Source organism: Pantherophis guttatus, chromosome 6 (assembly GCF_059756535.1).
Source record: "Pantherophis guttatus breed Tessera chromosome 6, ASM5975653v1, whole genome shotgun sequence".
NCBI classification, from domain to species: Eukaryota; Metazoa; Chordata; class Lepidosauria; order Squamata; family Colubridae; genus Pantherophis; species Pantherophis guttatus.
Window position 1 is genome coordinate 25604893 of NC_142068.1, and position 15336 is coordinate 25620228.

The 15336-nt window shown below is 39.6% G+C and overlaps 1 protein-coding gene across 1 annotated transcript in view; it reads right to left on the reverse strand.

Moving 5' to 3' along the window:
* Positions 1 to 543: 543 nt before the first annotated feature.
* The window catches only part of LOC117678254 (vomeronasal type-2 receptor 1-like), a 31149-nt gene continuing 16356 nt past the window's right edge, over positions 544 to 15336 (reverse strand). The window contains exons 3-6 of the mRNA XM_034439154.3: positions 11331 to 12200; positions 6482 to 6709; positions 4682 to 4805; positions 544 to 2063 (exon numbers count right to left, since the gene is read on the reverse strand). Coding sequence (XP_034295045.1) covers positions 1078 to 2063; positions 4682 to 4805; positions 6482 to 6709; positions 11331 to 12200 — 2208 coding nt within the window. The 3' untranslated portion in view covers positions 544 to 1077. The remainder of the gene's footprint in view (positions 2064 to 4681; positions 4806 to 6481; positions 6710 to 11330; positions 12201 to 15336) is intronic.

Sequence of the window (15336 nt, forward strand, 5' to 3'; positions counted from 1 at the left end):
AACAAAAGAAGAGGAGTTAGTGTCTTGATGACTCTCCCATCAAATATTCCAATATTTTCGCAAATCATTACAAAAATTATGAAATAAAGGCATTGAGCCACGGTGGCACAGTGGTTAGAGTGCAGTACTGCAGGCTTCTTCTGCTGACTGCCGGCTGACTGCAATTTGGTAGTTCAAATCTCACCAGGCTCAAGGTTGACTCAGCCTTCCATCCTTCTGAGGTGGGTAAAATGAGGACCCAAATTGTTGGGGGCAAAATGCTGACTCTGTAAAACGCTTAAAGCGGCTGTAAAGCACTGTAAAGCGGTATATAAGTCTAAGTATTAGTGCTAGTGCTATTAATAAAACACTGGGGTTTGCGTTCTCTGGTCAACTGAAGGGAGTGATAGTTACTCACCATTTTAAAGCAGATGGCAATGAAAAATGCCTACAAATCATTTTCAAACAACTTTTGAGGAATTTGAAATTGCAAATAGGGTGATAATATGGAACTGAATTATCTTTGGTGCACAGAGTAAGATTAGCATAAAATACAATATGAAGCATCTGTAAATAATTAGATTTATTGGAAAATATTTGTGTCATACAATTAGTTGATATTATGTTGAATTGATTACTTTTTACAAGGACATGCTATGACTGCATTATGTTAAGATGATGATATCATATGTAGTGCTGTATTCTATCAAACTTAGAATTTATATTTTATACTTTGATAGGTTTAATAAAATCATTTTTTTTTACAAAAAAGAAAATTGTGTGAACTTTAATTCATGAAATGATTCCTTGTTTTCTCCTTCCTGCTTCCCCCTCTGTCACTACCACCCCAAAGAGCCCTACATCAAAAATTGTGGAGCTGGAATGGAATGGAAAAAATCAGCCTCAGTTGTGCAAGCAGAAATTAGAAGTTGCATAGGATTTGATCCTGGCTAAATACGAATGAAAATACAAAATTTCCTTAAAAGAGTTCCACATTACTTCCTCTGCAAGCAATTAAATATGCTTTATGTATTCTACTCCCCAAGAAGCCACTTTGACATGGACCAGATGATATGGGCTGGCAGGAGCTACAAAGTCCTAATCCTCAAGAACTGTGGAAACTGTGTTAATTTCACTGGTGCAAGAGGCAGAGGTTGGTGGAGCACTCTTGTCATTGGTGACAGCCCTGCCACCCACAATTTCTTCTGTATTTCTGGCAGGCTTCAACAAAATAATATAACATTTGGGCACAAATATGCACCCTAGCAAACCAAAGCTGGAGGCCAGAATTGCAAATATCTCCACAGCTACTTTGAATTTTCCTCTTGTGCTTAAATAAGCAGGAACAAAAGATATCCAGACAATGAAGAAAACCAGCATTCCAAATGTAACAAACTTGGCCTCATTGAAGTTATTGGGAAGCTTCCGGGCCACAAAAGCCGTGAGAAAGCACTGGATGGCGAGAAACACGTCAAACCCAAACATAATGCACAAGTACATTATTGAACCCTCATTGCATTCATAAATAATTTTCAGGGTTGTGAACTGGGTGTTTTTAAACATACTGGGAGGGTTAAAATAAAGGTAAGCAGTACAGATGCCCACTTCAGCTAGAACAGAGACAACTACCACCACTTTTTGGAAAATTGGCCCAACTGACATCCGGGCTTTCTCAGCCACTTTTGAATTTCTGGCCAAATGAGTCAGAAAGAGCATCACTGTCTTTCCTAAAACACAAGACAGGCAAACAGAAAAAGCCAAGGCCAAAGACACTTGGCGAGATTGGCATGACCAATCTTCTGGCTTCCCCACAAACAGAACAGAAGTCAACAAAGTTGCGACGAGAGAAAACTGGATGAGGAAGCTGAGCTCACGGTCATTAGCTTTCACCAGAGGCGTTTTCCTGAACTTGACGTAGACTCCGGTCACAGACAGAATGACACATGCGCCAAATACAGAGAGGGCAATCAATGTCATTCCTAAAGCTTCTCCATAAGCCAAGAATTCCACTTCTTTATGATCACATTTGCTTCTCTGGATATTGGACCAATAATCTTCGGGACATGCTGTACATTCCCTTGCGTCTGGAGAAGAAACCACAACAATGGTACTTGGAAAATGTTACAGGGTTACTTTTATGCCAAAGCTTTAAAAGGTGAACTCAGTCCTGGATATATAAAATATCTTTCCCCAAGCATTCTCCAATCGAGTTGGACTACTGCCCTGATTACTGCCTAACCATGTAGTCTTCTACAGCTGGCACTTGTCAGAACACATATGGAGGCACCAAATTGAAGAAATACATTATGAAGAAAATGTAAAAGTACTTTGAATAATTGCATAGCCTATTTCCATCATTACGGATACCTATGCATCAATGATTAAGTAGACATTTTTCAGAACACAGCATTTTCAGGCAGACCTGAAGGTCAGTATTACTATTGTTCTAAAAATTAAACACAGTTCAGATTAGGGATAAACATCATGAGTAGCCAGAATCCAGCATAATTTATATCTACAATAACTCTGGATTCCCAATTAAAGATGTTAAAGATTAAAGTTATTAAAAGATTGAACAACCATTTGACTGAAATGATATAAGGCAGGGATGGCTAACCTTTTTGCCATCACATGCCAAAAGCGGGGGGGGGAGCACAGGGGGGTGTCACACACATGCATGCCCACACCCATAATTCTATGCGCCCCACCCCTGGGCATGCACACAACCCTCCTCCCGCTCCCCCAGCTTTTGGCATATGAGGCAAAGTTGGCTGGTAGGCCTGTTTTTCGCCCTTCTCAGCTCCAGAGGCTTTCTAGGAGCCTGGGGAATGTGAAAACGGCCTTCCCCACCCCCCAGAGGCCGTCCAGAGGCCAGAAACAGCCTGTTTGCTGACTTCTGGGCAAACGGGCCGTTTCCGGCCTCCGGAGGGCCTCCGGAGGGCCTCCGGAGGGCCTCCAGGGGAGTGGGGAAGGCTGTTTTCACCTTTCCCAGGCTCCTAGAAAGGCTCTGGAGCCTGGGGAGAGCAAAAAACGGGCCTTCCAGTCCCACCGGAAGTTGACAAATGGGCCATTTCCGGCCTCTGGAAGACCTCTTGGAGGGACTGTTTTCGCCCTCCCCAGGCTCCTAGAAAGGCTCTGGAGCCTGGGAAGAGAGAAAAATGGGTCTTCCCCCCACAGGCCCTCCGGAGGTAGGAAACAGCCTGTTTTCCTACTTCTGGTGGGCCCAGAAAGTTGGCCGACCCGCACATGCATGCCAGAGCTGAGCTTGCATGCCCACTGATATGGCTCTGCGTTCCACCTCTGGCATGCATGCCATAGGTTTGCCATCACAGATATAGGGTCTCTTGCTTGAGCAGGGGTTGGACTAGAAGGCCTCCAAAGTCCCTTGTGGCTCTATTGTTCTGTTATGTTGTAATATCCCCGATTATAGAATTGAAAATATAGGGTCTCCTGCTTGAGCAATAATTCAATAATACATAGTGACAAAGTTCTGGGGTGAGGTTTTGATAACAGTTAACAATACAATTGCAACTTTAATTATTTCCGTAATTAATGTGAGGCATTTTGATGAATTCAGGGACATATTTTAAACTATCAGGGTGCATATTCTAAAGTATTAATTTAAATAGTTTCAAAATTATTTTGTCCTGAGTACCACAAAATAAATCTGTTTACTTCAAAATGATGCCTCCTACAGGCAACATTCACATTGTCCAAACAGAAGAATATTAGGAAAGGAGTCTCCTTATCAATCTAATTGTTAAATTAATACTTTTTACTTCATGTGTATTCAGTTAATTACAGCATTTCATTTATTCCTACTATGGATTTCCTACATTTTTAGTAAGTGTATGACTTATTAAAAGTAAGTTGTATATTAAAAAAAATAATGTAGTAGTTAAATGTGGTCTTAAAATATGCCTGACACATTTCATTCTTGCCAAAATGTTTATTTATTTGCTATTTTCTCACAAAAATCCAATGAGACATTCATCTGATATTTTATCTTGTTTATCAATAAACTTTCTCCATTTATTATCGTACCTACTGTATATATAACTTTCTTTCCCTATTCTTTTAGGATAGATTTTATGGTATGACTATCTACATCTGATTTAGTTAAAATAGAACTGAATTCAACAGAAAAAGAAACCAGAAAAACAATAGCATTCTAGCAAAATTATGTGTTGAGTAAGGACAATATTGCTGTTTTAGCTGATATGATTTTAGATCAGCAATGGGCCACCTTTGGTAGCCTAGGGCTAGATGGACAATTTTGTTTTGGCTGAGTCATAAAGTATATGATGCATATCATCATGTGGTCAAGAATACACTATAGGAGGGAGTTGGGTGTATGCCTATTTTAGGATTTATATTTAAAAACATTTTAAGATTAGACTATAATAATCCTTAAACATTCAGTTCTGACCTTAATGAGAAGGAAATTTCAACTTTAGTTTTGAAGTCAGACCTGTTTTGAAGGTTGAAGCAGATTGAAACAGGATAGTCCAAGGTCACAACATTTTTCCTTGAAATGTTTTGCAAATATCTAACACATACTACATTTTCATGTGTTTTCTACTTCAAACTACTATGAAACCAAGTTTCAGTTTTCAGCAATCACAATCAGATCCCCAAGAACATTTTTCCTGTGTCTATGGCTGGGTTGCTTCCTATTAATTCAAGTGATAGGTGTTCATACCTGTGTGATTACTGAACTGTCCTTCTGCACACCGTATACAATCGTAACAGCATGAAGGTTTCCCTTGCAAGATCCCCTTTCGGTACCCAGGTTGGCAATTATTATTGCATGCTGAGCGTGGTCGCTGAAAGCATAGAAGAGGCATTATATTTCTTATAAAATAAAGATGTCTTTGAACCTGAAATAAAATCCACTTTTTGGCTAGAGAATTATGGCTCCATCTATATCTCAAGTAGGACCTTAAGAGTCTCTCATCAATACTGTGATCTCAGAAGTTGTATAATATGCAAATATGGAAATCTGCAGCCAACGAGGACTTGAAACAACAGTATGTGCAGCATGGAACTAAAAAGTCAATACTGATAAGTCTGTTTTCTAATGGAACAACATGTTAGTAAGTGTGATGACAGAACATCTCTGACAAAATAAGGCATTGTTGTTATTGTTAATAGTAACAATGGGAGAGAAGAAATGAGGAATCTGATTAGAACTATAGAATTAGGTCTGAAATAACTATTTTCATTATCATCTTTTCGACTTGCTTACTTGGATAATGGTAACGACTTTTCTATAACTGCATTATTTCTGCCATGATGCTCATAAAATCTGCCCTTATATCTTTACTAGCTGGATGCCCGTGCTTCGCTATGAAACTATGTGTATAAATTGACACTTAAAGCCTGAAAAGTAATGTAGAATGTGTAACTCCGTAGCATCAGAGTGTGTTAATATAAGGCAACTGGCAGTTGGAACAGAGGGGGAAGGGGAGTAGACTGTCCCAGCCTGCAGGTCTGATGAGTCACGTGCTGGCCACACCCATGTCCGGTTTAGCAAAGAGGCAGCATCAGAGCGTGTTCATATACAGCAACTGGCAGTTGGAACCAAGTTCTTTTCAGGTGGGGAGGGGGAGTAGAATGTCTAGCTCCTTAGCATCAGATTGTGTTAATATAAAGCATCTGGCAGTTGGGACAGAGTTCCTTTCTGGAGGGGAGGGAGAATAGAACATCGAACTGCTTAGCATCAGAGTGTGTGAATATAATACTGTATATGAAATACTAATGATCTGATGGTCATTTCGAAAAATCCTTTCTTAGTGAGCACCTAGAAGCCAAGAGGAACATACATGCCAAATTTCAAGTTTGTAGGCTTTACAGTTCTGGAGATTTTGTGATGAGTGAGTGGTATTTGGCATATATATAGATATATAGGTTATCCCTCTGGGCCAGTGGTGGGTTGCTCCCAGTTCGGCCGGATTCGGCCAAGCTGGTAGTGGTGACAATGTGATCGTGTGCACAAAGTGAACCGGTAGTAACACTGGTTGGAACCCACCACTGCTCTGGATATTAGTAACACTTTTGCATGGGAACTTAGGCTTTTCTTGAATCCAAGCAGGGTGAGTGACCATCAACTTCAGTTACCCAGTGCATTGATCCAAGTAATGGATCTTTCTTTCAGAAATTAATATTTTTATACAACTTTTGCTTCTGAAGCATCTTTATATTAAAGAGCGATTATGGTACCTACCCAGTATAAAGTTTGCCCATGGTCGCTATGACATGAGATAACACGCATTTGAGATATGTGTTGTCTATCAGTTGGGTAAATATGTGATTTTGACATTCACATGTATGAGTGCAAGCTATCAAAATTTCAATTTTAATTATAGATTAAAGTTTCCAAATTTGAATACTCAATAAAAACCACAAACATGAAGCACCAATACACAGAACAATATCTCAAATGTAGAAGTTTACAGTAGAACATTAAACTACAAATAGATCTGCAAAATTATTCACTTACTGATCGTTCTGGGTTGTTCCAAAATATTGAATCATTAAATATATGAAATTCTTTATTGTCTGCAGTTGTCTGGTTAAAAGTTCCAACTTTCACAAAGTTAATTGCTCCAGTTTCATTCATCTGCCAATTTAGAATGTCATATGGTGTATAGACATCCCCACTGACATCAATATGTACTTTCTCATCAAAAACTGTAAAATTCATCTTTTGCTTCATGTAGTACATTAACTGTGAACCAATAGGAAAAAATTACAACACAATACAATACAATAGAGTCAGTGGTGAAATTCAAAATTTTTCCCTACTGGTTCTGTGGGCATAGCTTGGTGAGTGTTGCTTGGTTGGGGGAGGGGGTCATGTGACTGGGTGGGCATGGCCAACTCGACATCACTCACCTCACTTCACCTGGCCCCTCCCCTCCCAGCCTCTCTTTGTCACAAATGGCAGGAAAATGGGGAGGGGAATTTTCCTGCCTACCATTTTTCCCTCAGTCTGAGCTGAGCTTCAGAAATGGATGACAAGCAGGAAAATCCCCCCTCCCCATTTTCCTGCCTTTCACGCAAACTGCTCCATTCTGAGCCTTCAGCGTTGCAATCCTGGGATATGCTAAAGGTTCAGAATGGAGCCTTTTTCACAATACAATACAAACAATACAGATAGCTGTAATACTGCTAGATTTTTTTTAAATGATGGTCCACAAATGTCAACTGGTATTCAACAGTGTATACATTTTGTGCAAATTAAATAGAGTAATTGGATCCAGCCATTGAAAAGGTTAATTTAAAGCGCTCAATTTAAAAATGCTAACATAGTATGTAAAAACCTGAATGGAGACTGGTTATTTGACATATAAAGAAACATGTGAACCTTCCTTCCATGGAGATTAGAAGCTCTATTTTCTGGGCTACCACTTTATCTCTAGTTGTGTCCTCTTTGAAAGATGAGTTTTAACAATTGTTATTTATTTCTTGATTTGTTTGGTTGCTCAGTTTCTCCAGCCACTATGTGTGCAAAACTCTATGTGTGCAGCTTACAAGGATTAAATACAATATAAAACACTACACTACAAACAAAAGTTTAAAACAATGTAAACACAGCCATGCAAGGGGAAAACACACCAAACCATTAATAAAGACTGACGCAAATTAAATAGTCATTCATATTATACCATGGCCCACCGCCTGAGGAAAGAGATTTTCATACTTTTTTTTAAAAGGGCAGTAGGGCCAAGGGTAGGTGAATCTCAAGAGGAATGTTGTTTCAGAAGACACAACAAAAAAGATATGCCTCCTGGGTTGCAAAGATGATAACATTTAACAGATAGGACCCAAAGAATGCCAAACCTATTGAATCATATTGGGTGGGTAGACACACTTTAGGGTTAGATTATCATACAGATATCCAAACCCTTATACTAATACAGTTTGTGTAGCAATGATTTTACATGGCGATACCAAACAGGACCATCATTACATGTTACTGCATTCAAAGACAGACCCATGTAGAACATATATGTGAGGTTCTGACCAGTTCTGGAGAACCGGTAGCAGAAATTTTGAGTAGTTCGGAGAACCGGTAGTAAAAATTCTGATTGGCCCCGCCCCCATCTATTCTCTGCCTCCCAAGTCCCAGCTGATAGGAAGGAAATGGGGATTTTGCAGTAACCTTCCTCTGCCACGTCCACCAAACCATGCCACACCCACCAAGCCACACTCACAGAACCGGTAGTAAAAAATTTTGAAACTCACCACTGGATAAAAGGGTATGTCCTACTTGACTCCCCTAGAAGGATACTGTTTTAAGATAACCCTTGAAAAATGTTTTCTTAAAAAAACATCTTAAAACATCTTTAAAAAAAAACAGTGGATAGATTGCTCAATAGTACTTATACAGAGAGATCTGAATCAGTTGAGCAATTGTTTATAGGCACAATTTAGGATGTTAAATCATTAAACAGCTTAAGACCTTACTATCTGAAGACCTCCTTTTCCATTATGAACTGTCCAGTTGCTTTGATCTGCAGGAAAACCACTTAGAAGATCCTTCCACTGTGATTGAAAGGACTGAAATTTACATCATGTTACAATTTCTAAGAAACTTTTATAAAATGATCTACGGTTGGTATATGACACCAGAAAAATTTCATAGGATACTTCAAATTTATGTTGGGAGCATGGAACACATGAAGGGGCATTTTATCATTCATCATATCAAACATGCTAGAAAGTTCAAATACATACACTAATATTAAGAAATTTAAAAACTGATATTCAACTGAAACTAGAGCTTTTCTTGCTGGATTAAAGGACAAACAACAAGAAAAGATTTATGGATAACTGTTTTTGTATATGGCAAGATTAACATAGCAAGATTATTACGCATACCAGAAGACTCTGAAATATCTACAATGAAAAATGGCTGGTGAAGTTGACAGAATTTGCATAGATGGCAAAACTGACTTGTTTAGGTTTTGAAAGGACAGTATCTATATTTGTCAGTGACTGAAACCCTTTATGGACTTTTTGCTGAAAACAGAAAAGTGTACTTGGGATTTTTGCCTTTGATGATTAGAAAGGGTAGATTTTGGAAAGAGGGGAGCTATGATGTAAACATAGAGAGAGAGGATAAAATATGAATGCATTTATGCCAATCAGTTAAGGTGTTTACTGCAGGGGAAGACCCAGGTCACATTCAGCAGAAAGCAACTGTGTTCCTATGAAAAACTCGTCTATCCTTTCAGCATAATCTCTCCTGTAAGTCTACATTTTACGATGGCAAAAAAAAAAAAAGTCAATCTTATAGATTCATGAAGTAGTATTTACTAGTGTTTCATCTTTCTGAATAATATTTTAAAAGAAAGCTTTATATATTGCTTGAATAAATATACATCAAGCAGCCAGAAATAATATCAGAAATAGAATATCAGCTGGGCAGAATATAGATGACAAGAGGGAACAACATGAAGAGCTATCCCTCCCCCAGAATAGAATAGGAGCAAAATGTAGTTAGATGCGAAAAAGTCTGGCACTAAGTCCTTGTTTTGTTGTTGTTTCAGGTCCATCTTGGCAGTCTGCAACACAAGAATACTGGCAAGAAGCTGAAATTACTTCTTGTTTCATTATGAAAATGTCCTGGGGCAATTGATCGATAGCCTTGGATACCACTCCAATGGAAATATGTTCAAGGGACAGCTCTGTGTGATTTCAAGCAACTGTTCATCATGATCTTCTAAACAGAGTTTAAAGTAACTCTTTATAGCAATAACCTAAATCAGGGGTCTTCAACCTTGGCAACTTTGAGACTTGTGGACTTCAACTCCCAGAATTCCTCAGCCAGATTAGATATAAATAAAGACAGATGGGTCTTTATTCTGTCTTTTATTTTTCTGGAGTTATTTAAATCAGGGGTCTCCAACCTTGGCAACTTTAAGACTTGTGGACTTCAACTCTCAGAATTCTGGGAGTTGAAGTCCACAAGTCTTAAAGTTGCTAAGATTGGATAGCTGGCTGAGGAATTCTGGGAGTTGAAGTCCACAAGTCTTAAAGTTGCCAAGGTTGGAGACCCCTGACCTAAATCACTTTTTCTCAACCTTAGCAACTTTATGGACTTAAAAGTCCATACATCTTAAAATTCTCAATGTTGAAAAGCATTGATCTAAACAGACTGTAAAGTATGAGGGTGGAGGTTCATTCTCCAACCTTGTGGGTTGGTTTCTGAATATTTTGTTACCAGGCTAACATCTTCAGCAGAATTTAGGGAATGTCAGTGTCAGTGTTGTACTACTTATAAGGTTTCATGTGGTCAGTAGGTCTTGTGATGGGAGGGTCACATCAGGTGAAGGTCTTGTAATGGTCTTGTGATGGGTCTTGTGATGAGTCAGGTGTAGGTCACATCAGGTGAGGATCTTGTGATGGTCTTGTGATCAGGGCCGGATTTTCCTATAGGCTAACTAGGCTTCAGCCTAGGGCCTCAAGATCAAGAGGGGCCTACATTCAAATTGTTAGCAAAATTAAAATTACACTTTCACTATAGGTGAAAGGGCCTCATAAGTGGAATAGCCTAGGGCCTCTTTTCATCTAAATCCGGCCCTGCTTGTGATGAGGAAGTCACGTCAGGGGAGAGTCATTGGGAGGAGAGGTGCTGGTTGGGGAGATTGTGTGGGTTGGTTGAGGGACAGTACCATTGCTGGTTGGTTGTGTGATTGATTTAAATTCTCAGGATCTTCTGGCCACATGAAGCAAAAGACAAATTCAGAGACATGTTCTAATATGTAGTAAAAAGGAAAGGTGTGTACCCATACGAACCCCAGTTTTTGCTGAAGATTTTAATAACATTTTCTTTTGACTTTCAGCACCTTCTAAGATAGTCAGGAGAGGGCCTTTTTATTATTATTGTGGTGACTTGGCTCTGAAATTGCTTCAGAGATGTTCAGCTGGTCTCTTACTACCACCTTTTGAGATAATCAATTTTATCTAGGCACGGTATTTCAAGATCTGGAATCATTGCACCTTGTAATGACACATTTTATTTGTTCACAGTGGCATCCACAGCTGCTGCAATGTTTGTCAGAATAACAAAAGCCACATTGTGCTACAAGCTCCATCCTTTTTGAGGGTACATGCAACTTCATGATGTGTAGAAAAGGAATGGAGTTTGCATTAGGACACCAAAATTATGTTTTATTATGGTCTCCCGCCCCCTTTGTTTTCCATCTCCAGAAGAAAACAAACTATTCTTTTTATGACATTGAGTAAAGAACCAGCTGAAAAACAGGAGAATTTTTCTGCACAACACGAAAACGTTTACCATTTGTGGGATCTGTAGTTATTATTCCCAAATTTATACATACCTGCCAGGGTTCAAACTCATCTATGGTAGCACATTTTGGCCCAGAAATAAAGGGTCCGGTCTCATTGGTACACATGCGCAATTGGTCGAGGCCATAAGCAACAGCATAAACTGCTTTGTAGACGTTATACGTTATTCTAAGTTCCGAAACATCCAAATATGTATTGTTAAGGTCTTCAAGTTTCTCCTTTCCAGTGCATAATTTAGTTGAGGAAAAATCGACAATGTTCTCGTGACCAGTTACATTTTTCCGGTTGTCTGTATTATATGATATGTTGACACCAGGCCAGGTGCAGTTGAATGCTGACTGCCAAAATTCGATTGTCATATCATTGGAATCCTTATTTGGGTCTACTTCTAGAAGAAATTCCCGGAAGCCTGGAATTTCACCCCTTCGTATCCCAAAGCCAATTGCCCCACCAAGAAGTGGAAAATATTCAGGTTTAGCAATTAAGGCTGAAGTGACCCATGCCTCACTTGCTATCCAAGTTTTGCTAGTGATATTACTAATCATAAGCTCTTCAACTAGTGGATGGAAGTCAATATCAGAAGAGTAAACCACAATGACCGTAGCATTGGTTTCTTTTACAATATTAACAACCGCTTTGATCTTCTCCCTGTTATATATTTTAGGAATTGTTTCCGAGAAGGCGATGCAGGTATAGAGGTTCTCAACAGCTTCTTTAAAAGCTTTGACACCATATTTCCCATAATCATCATCGGCAGCAATGGTTCCAATCCATCTCCAACCAAAATGGTGAATTAAATTAGCCATCCCCTGTGACTGTACCTTATCGCTTGGAATGGTGCGGAGATAGGTTGGGAACTGATATTTATCAGACAGAAGTGAGGAAGAGGAAGCATAACCAACCTAAGAAAGGAATAAAGAGAAAGAACAAACAGATCACATAAACTGTCATGTGTGATCTTAAGGACTAGGAGTTCTTGAGCTAGATTCCTAGCACATTTGATTCTATCAACCCATCTGCCATGGAAAGACTTCCTTGCTGGTTTTCTAGAAAGGGCAATTTTTCTAGAAATCCTTATCTTAGGAATTAGTTCAGCATTTCCACTGAAAAGTTTCAGGTGAAAAGTGCAGGAAATTTGACACTTTGCCCGAGTTCCTGGAGAAACAATATAGTCTAAATCAGGGGAGGGCTGCTCGGGGTTGCAGGGGTTTGGGAGAAACTAGCTAAGATTCTGTGCAGTTTGAAGAACTCCCAAATCTAAGGTGACCAGATTTTAACATTGGTAAAGAGGGACACCATTGACCGGAGGGGGGGAGGGGGGGTTCTAATTTTTTTTTTACTACCGGTTCTGTGGGCGTTGCTTATTTTGTGGGCATGGCTTGGAGGTCATGTGACTGGGTGGGGGTGGCTCGCTGGTCAGGTGGCCATGGCTATGTGTATACTATAGGGACTACTCAGAGGGCTGAAAAAAGGCATTTCTGACAGGTCCTCGCACTTTTGACTGGTCCTCACACTTATGACCATCCTCACATTTATGCCCATGCAGTATTCTTAACAACCATGTCACTCATTTCACAACTGCTTCTCTTCACCATGGTGATAAGATAGGGCAAAAAACATAAAATGTGAGGACAGTCATAAATTCGAGGACTGGTCAAAAGTGCGAGGACCAGTCAAAAATAACTTTTTCATCCCTCTGAGTAGTCCATGTGCACAAAAGGACTACCCAGAGGGCTGAAAAAAGTCATTTCTGACAGGTCCTCGCACTTTTGACCGGTCTTCGCACTTATGACTGGTCATCATTTATGCCCATTGTACCATTCTTAACAACCGTGTCACACATTTCACAACTGCTTCTCTTCACCATGGTGACAAGATAGGGGAAAAAACGTAAAATGTGAGGACAGTCGTAAGTTCGAGGACTGGTCAAAAGTGTGAGGACCAATCAAAAATAACCTTTTCAGCCCTCTGAGTAGTCCATGTGCACAAAAGGATACAGCAATAGAGAGGGATGAAGGAAGGGAAGGGAAATTAGAGTAGGAGTGAGGGTAAGAGAGGGAGGAAGAGAGGAGGAGAAGGAGAAAGGAAGAGGAAGTAGGGAGGAGAAGAAGAGGGGGGAAAGAGAAAGTAAGAAGGAAAGAAAAGAGAGGTGGTAGGTTTGAGGAGAAAGATTGCTGTACAATAAAAAAGATGAAAGGGAAGAAAACCAACCCCAAACAAATATAAAGATATTAAGATAAAGAATGAATTGTTAAACTTTAAAGAATAAAAGAGAACAAATATGAATAAATAGCAATAATTAGAAACACACATACAAACATACAATGTATTTTCTTTGAACAGAGTATTTGGCCAGTTCACAAATTTAAACAGTGTTTAGTCATTTCAATTAAATTTACAATTTCTATATTTCCTTTTTGCCATATTTATTCCTCATCTATTTTTAAAAAAAACCAATATTACCCTTCATCCTCATCTCTAATCTTAATCAAATTCAATTTTTCCCTTCTATTCTATATTAAACCCCTTTCCATTGTCATCTATTTTTATATCCATCCTCACATTGGTTAATTATGTAATTATGTAATACAGTTGTTTAATACAAATTCAACATTTTAATATAAATCAATTAGTTATGTAACTATCTTTTTTGTATATTAATCAATATGAACATGAATATTCCAATTATTTCCATGCAATCCAATTTCTTACAAATTAATTAATTATATTTACCAATAATAATAAACCAAATAATTTCCCCCATATATTCCTCCAAACCACAACTTAACCATTTCTGCTTTCAACACAATATACAATTAATAGTATCTCAATTGTTACAATTTCCTAGTTAAATAGAGCTTTTTTTCTTTTGTGTTTTAAAATCTTGAACCTCCTCTTTTGCCCTAAATTTCCCATTGTTTGCAGTTTTGCACCTACCTTTTTTGGTGATGAAAGAGAAAAAGAAAAAGAAATCTCTCTCTACCTCATTTTGTCACGTTGCAGCAAAGACCCTGCTTTACTTTCAGTTTTGCTTTTTCAGCATAGCTAGGGGAAAAAAACATCTGCTCCAGCAATTTACCTCTTTGCAGCTAGCTAGCCCTCCACAAAACAGCTGAGAGCAAATCAGCTGAGAGTCGGGAGGCTGATTAAATCAACTTATGGTAATCAACCTATGCTGAAGCTGAAAGGGGCTGTTTTTTCTATTTTTGCAGGCACCAGTCTATTCATTTGTTTTCTTTTAACACTGATCAGCTGTAGGGCGGCCCTTTGAAGCCCCGCGGCAAGAATTTAAACAGTTTTTTTCCCTCTAGCCATCAGCTGGGACTCAGCAATAGATTGGGAGTGGGTGGGGTAAGCGAACGGGGACCAGCAATCCAAAAGAGGCAGAGGGTGAGGGTGAGTGAAAACCGTATATTCCCTTCCCGTTCTCCCGCTGTTCCCTAGCTTGTCCTGCATTCTTTCCAAAAATCGGGACTTTTTTAAAACGCCTCAGGACGCAGGACAAATTGCTAAAAATCGAGACTGTCCCACCAAAAGCGGGACGTCTGGTCACCATACCCAAATCCCACTCCTAGCTAGCCCCACCTACCCTGTTCGCCCCTACCAGGAGTCCCCACATGGCCCGTTTTGGATGCAGGTAAGTGCAGGGTGCGCGTGGAGGCTCGGGGAGGGTGAAAAACAGGTCTACTGGAAGTTCAGGAAGATCGGAAATGGGCCCGTTTCTGGCTCCAGAGGGCCTACGGAGCCTGGGGAGGCCATTTTCGCCCTCCCAGGGGCTCAAGGAAAGCCTCTGGAGCCCGGGGAGGGCAAAAAGCACCCCCCCAAACACCATGGTGCAGGATGCCAACCAGGCCACACCCACCATGGCCACATTCACTCAGCAACCAGGCAGAGAACCCCTTGCTAAAATTTTTGAAGCCCACCCCTGGTCTAAATGGACAAAGTGGAGCTGCAAGTCTGTTTCTTAGATTGTTTTCCTATGCTTTGTTAAGAAGGCCAGCAAATATTATATCAGAGAGTGCAGGGGCAGGGTATAGA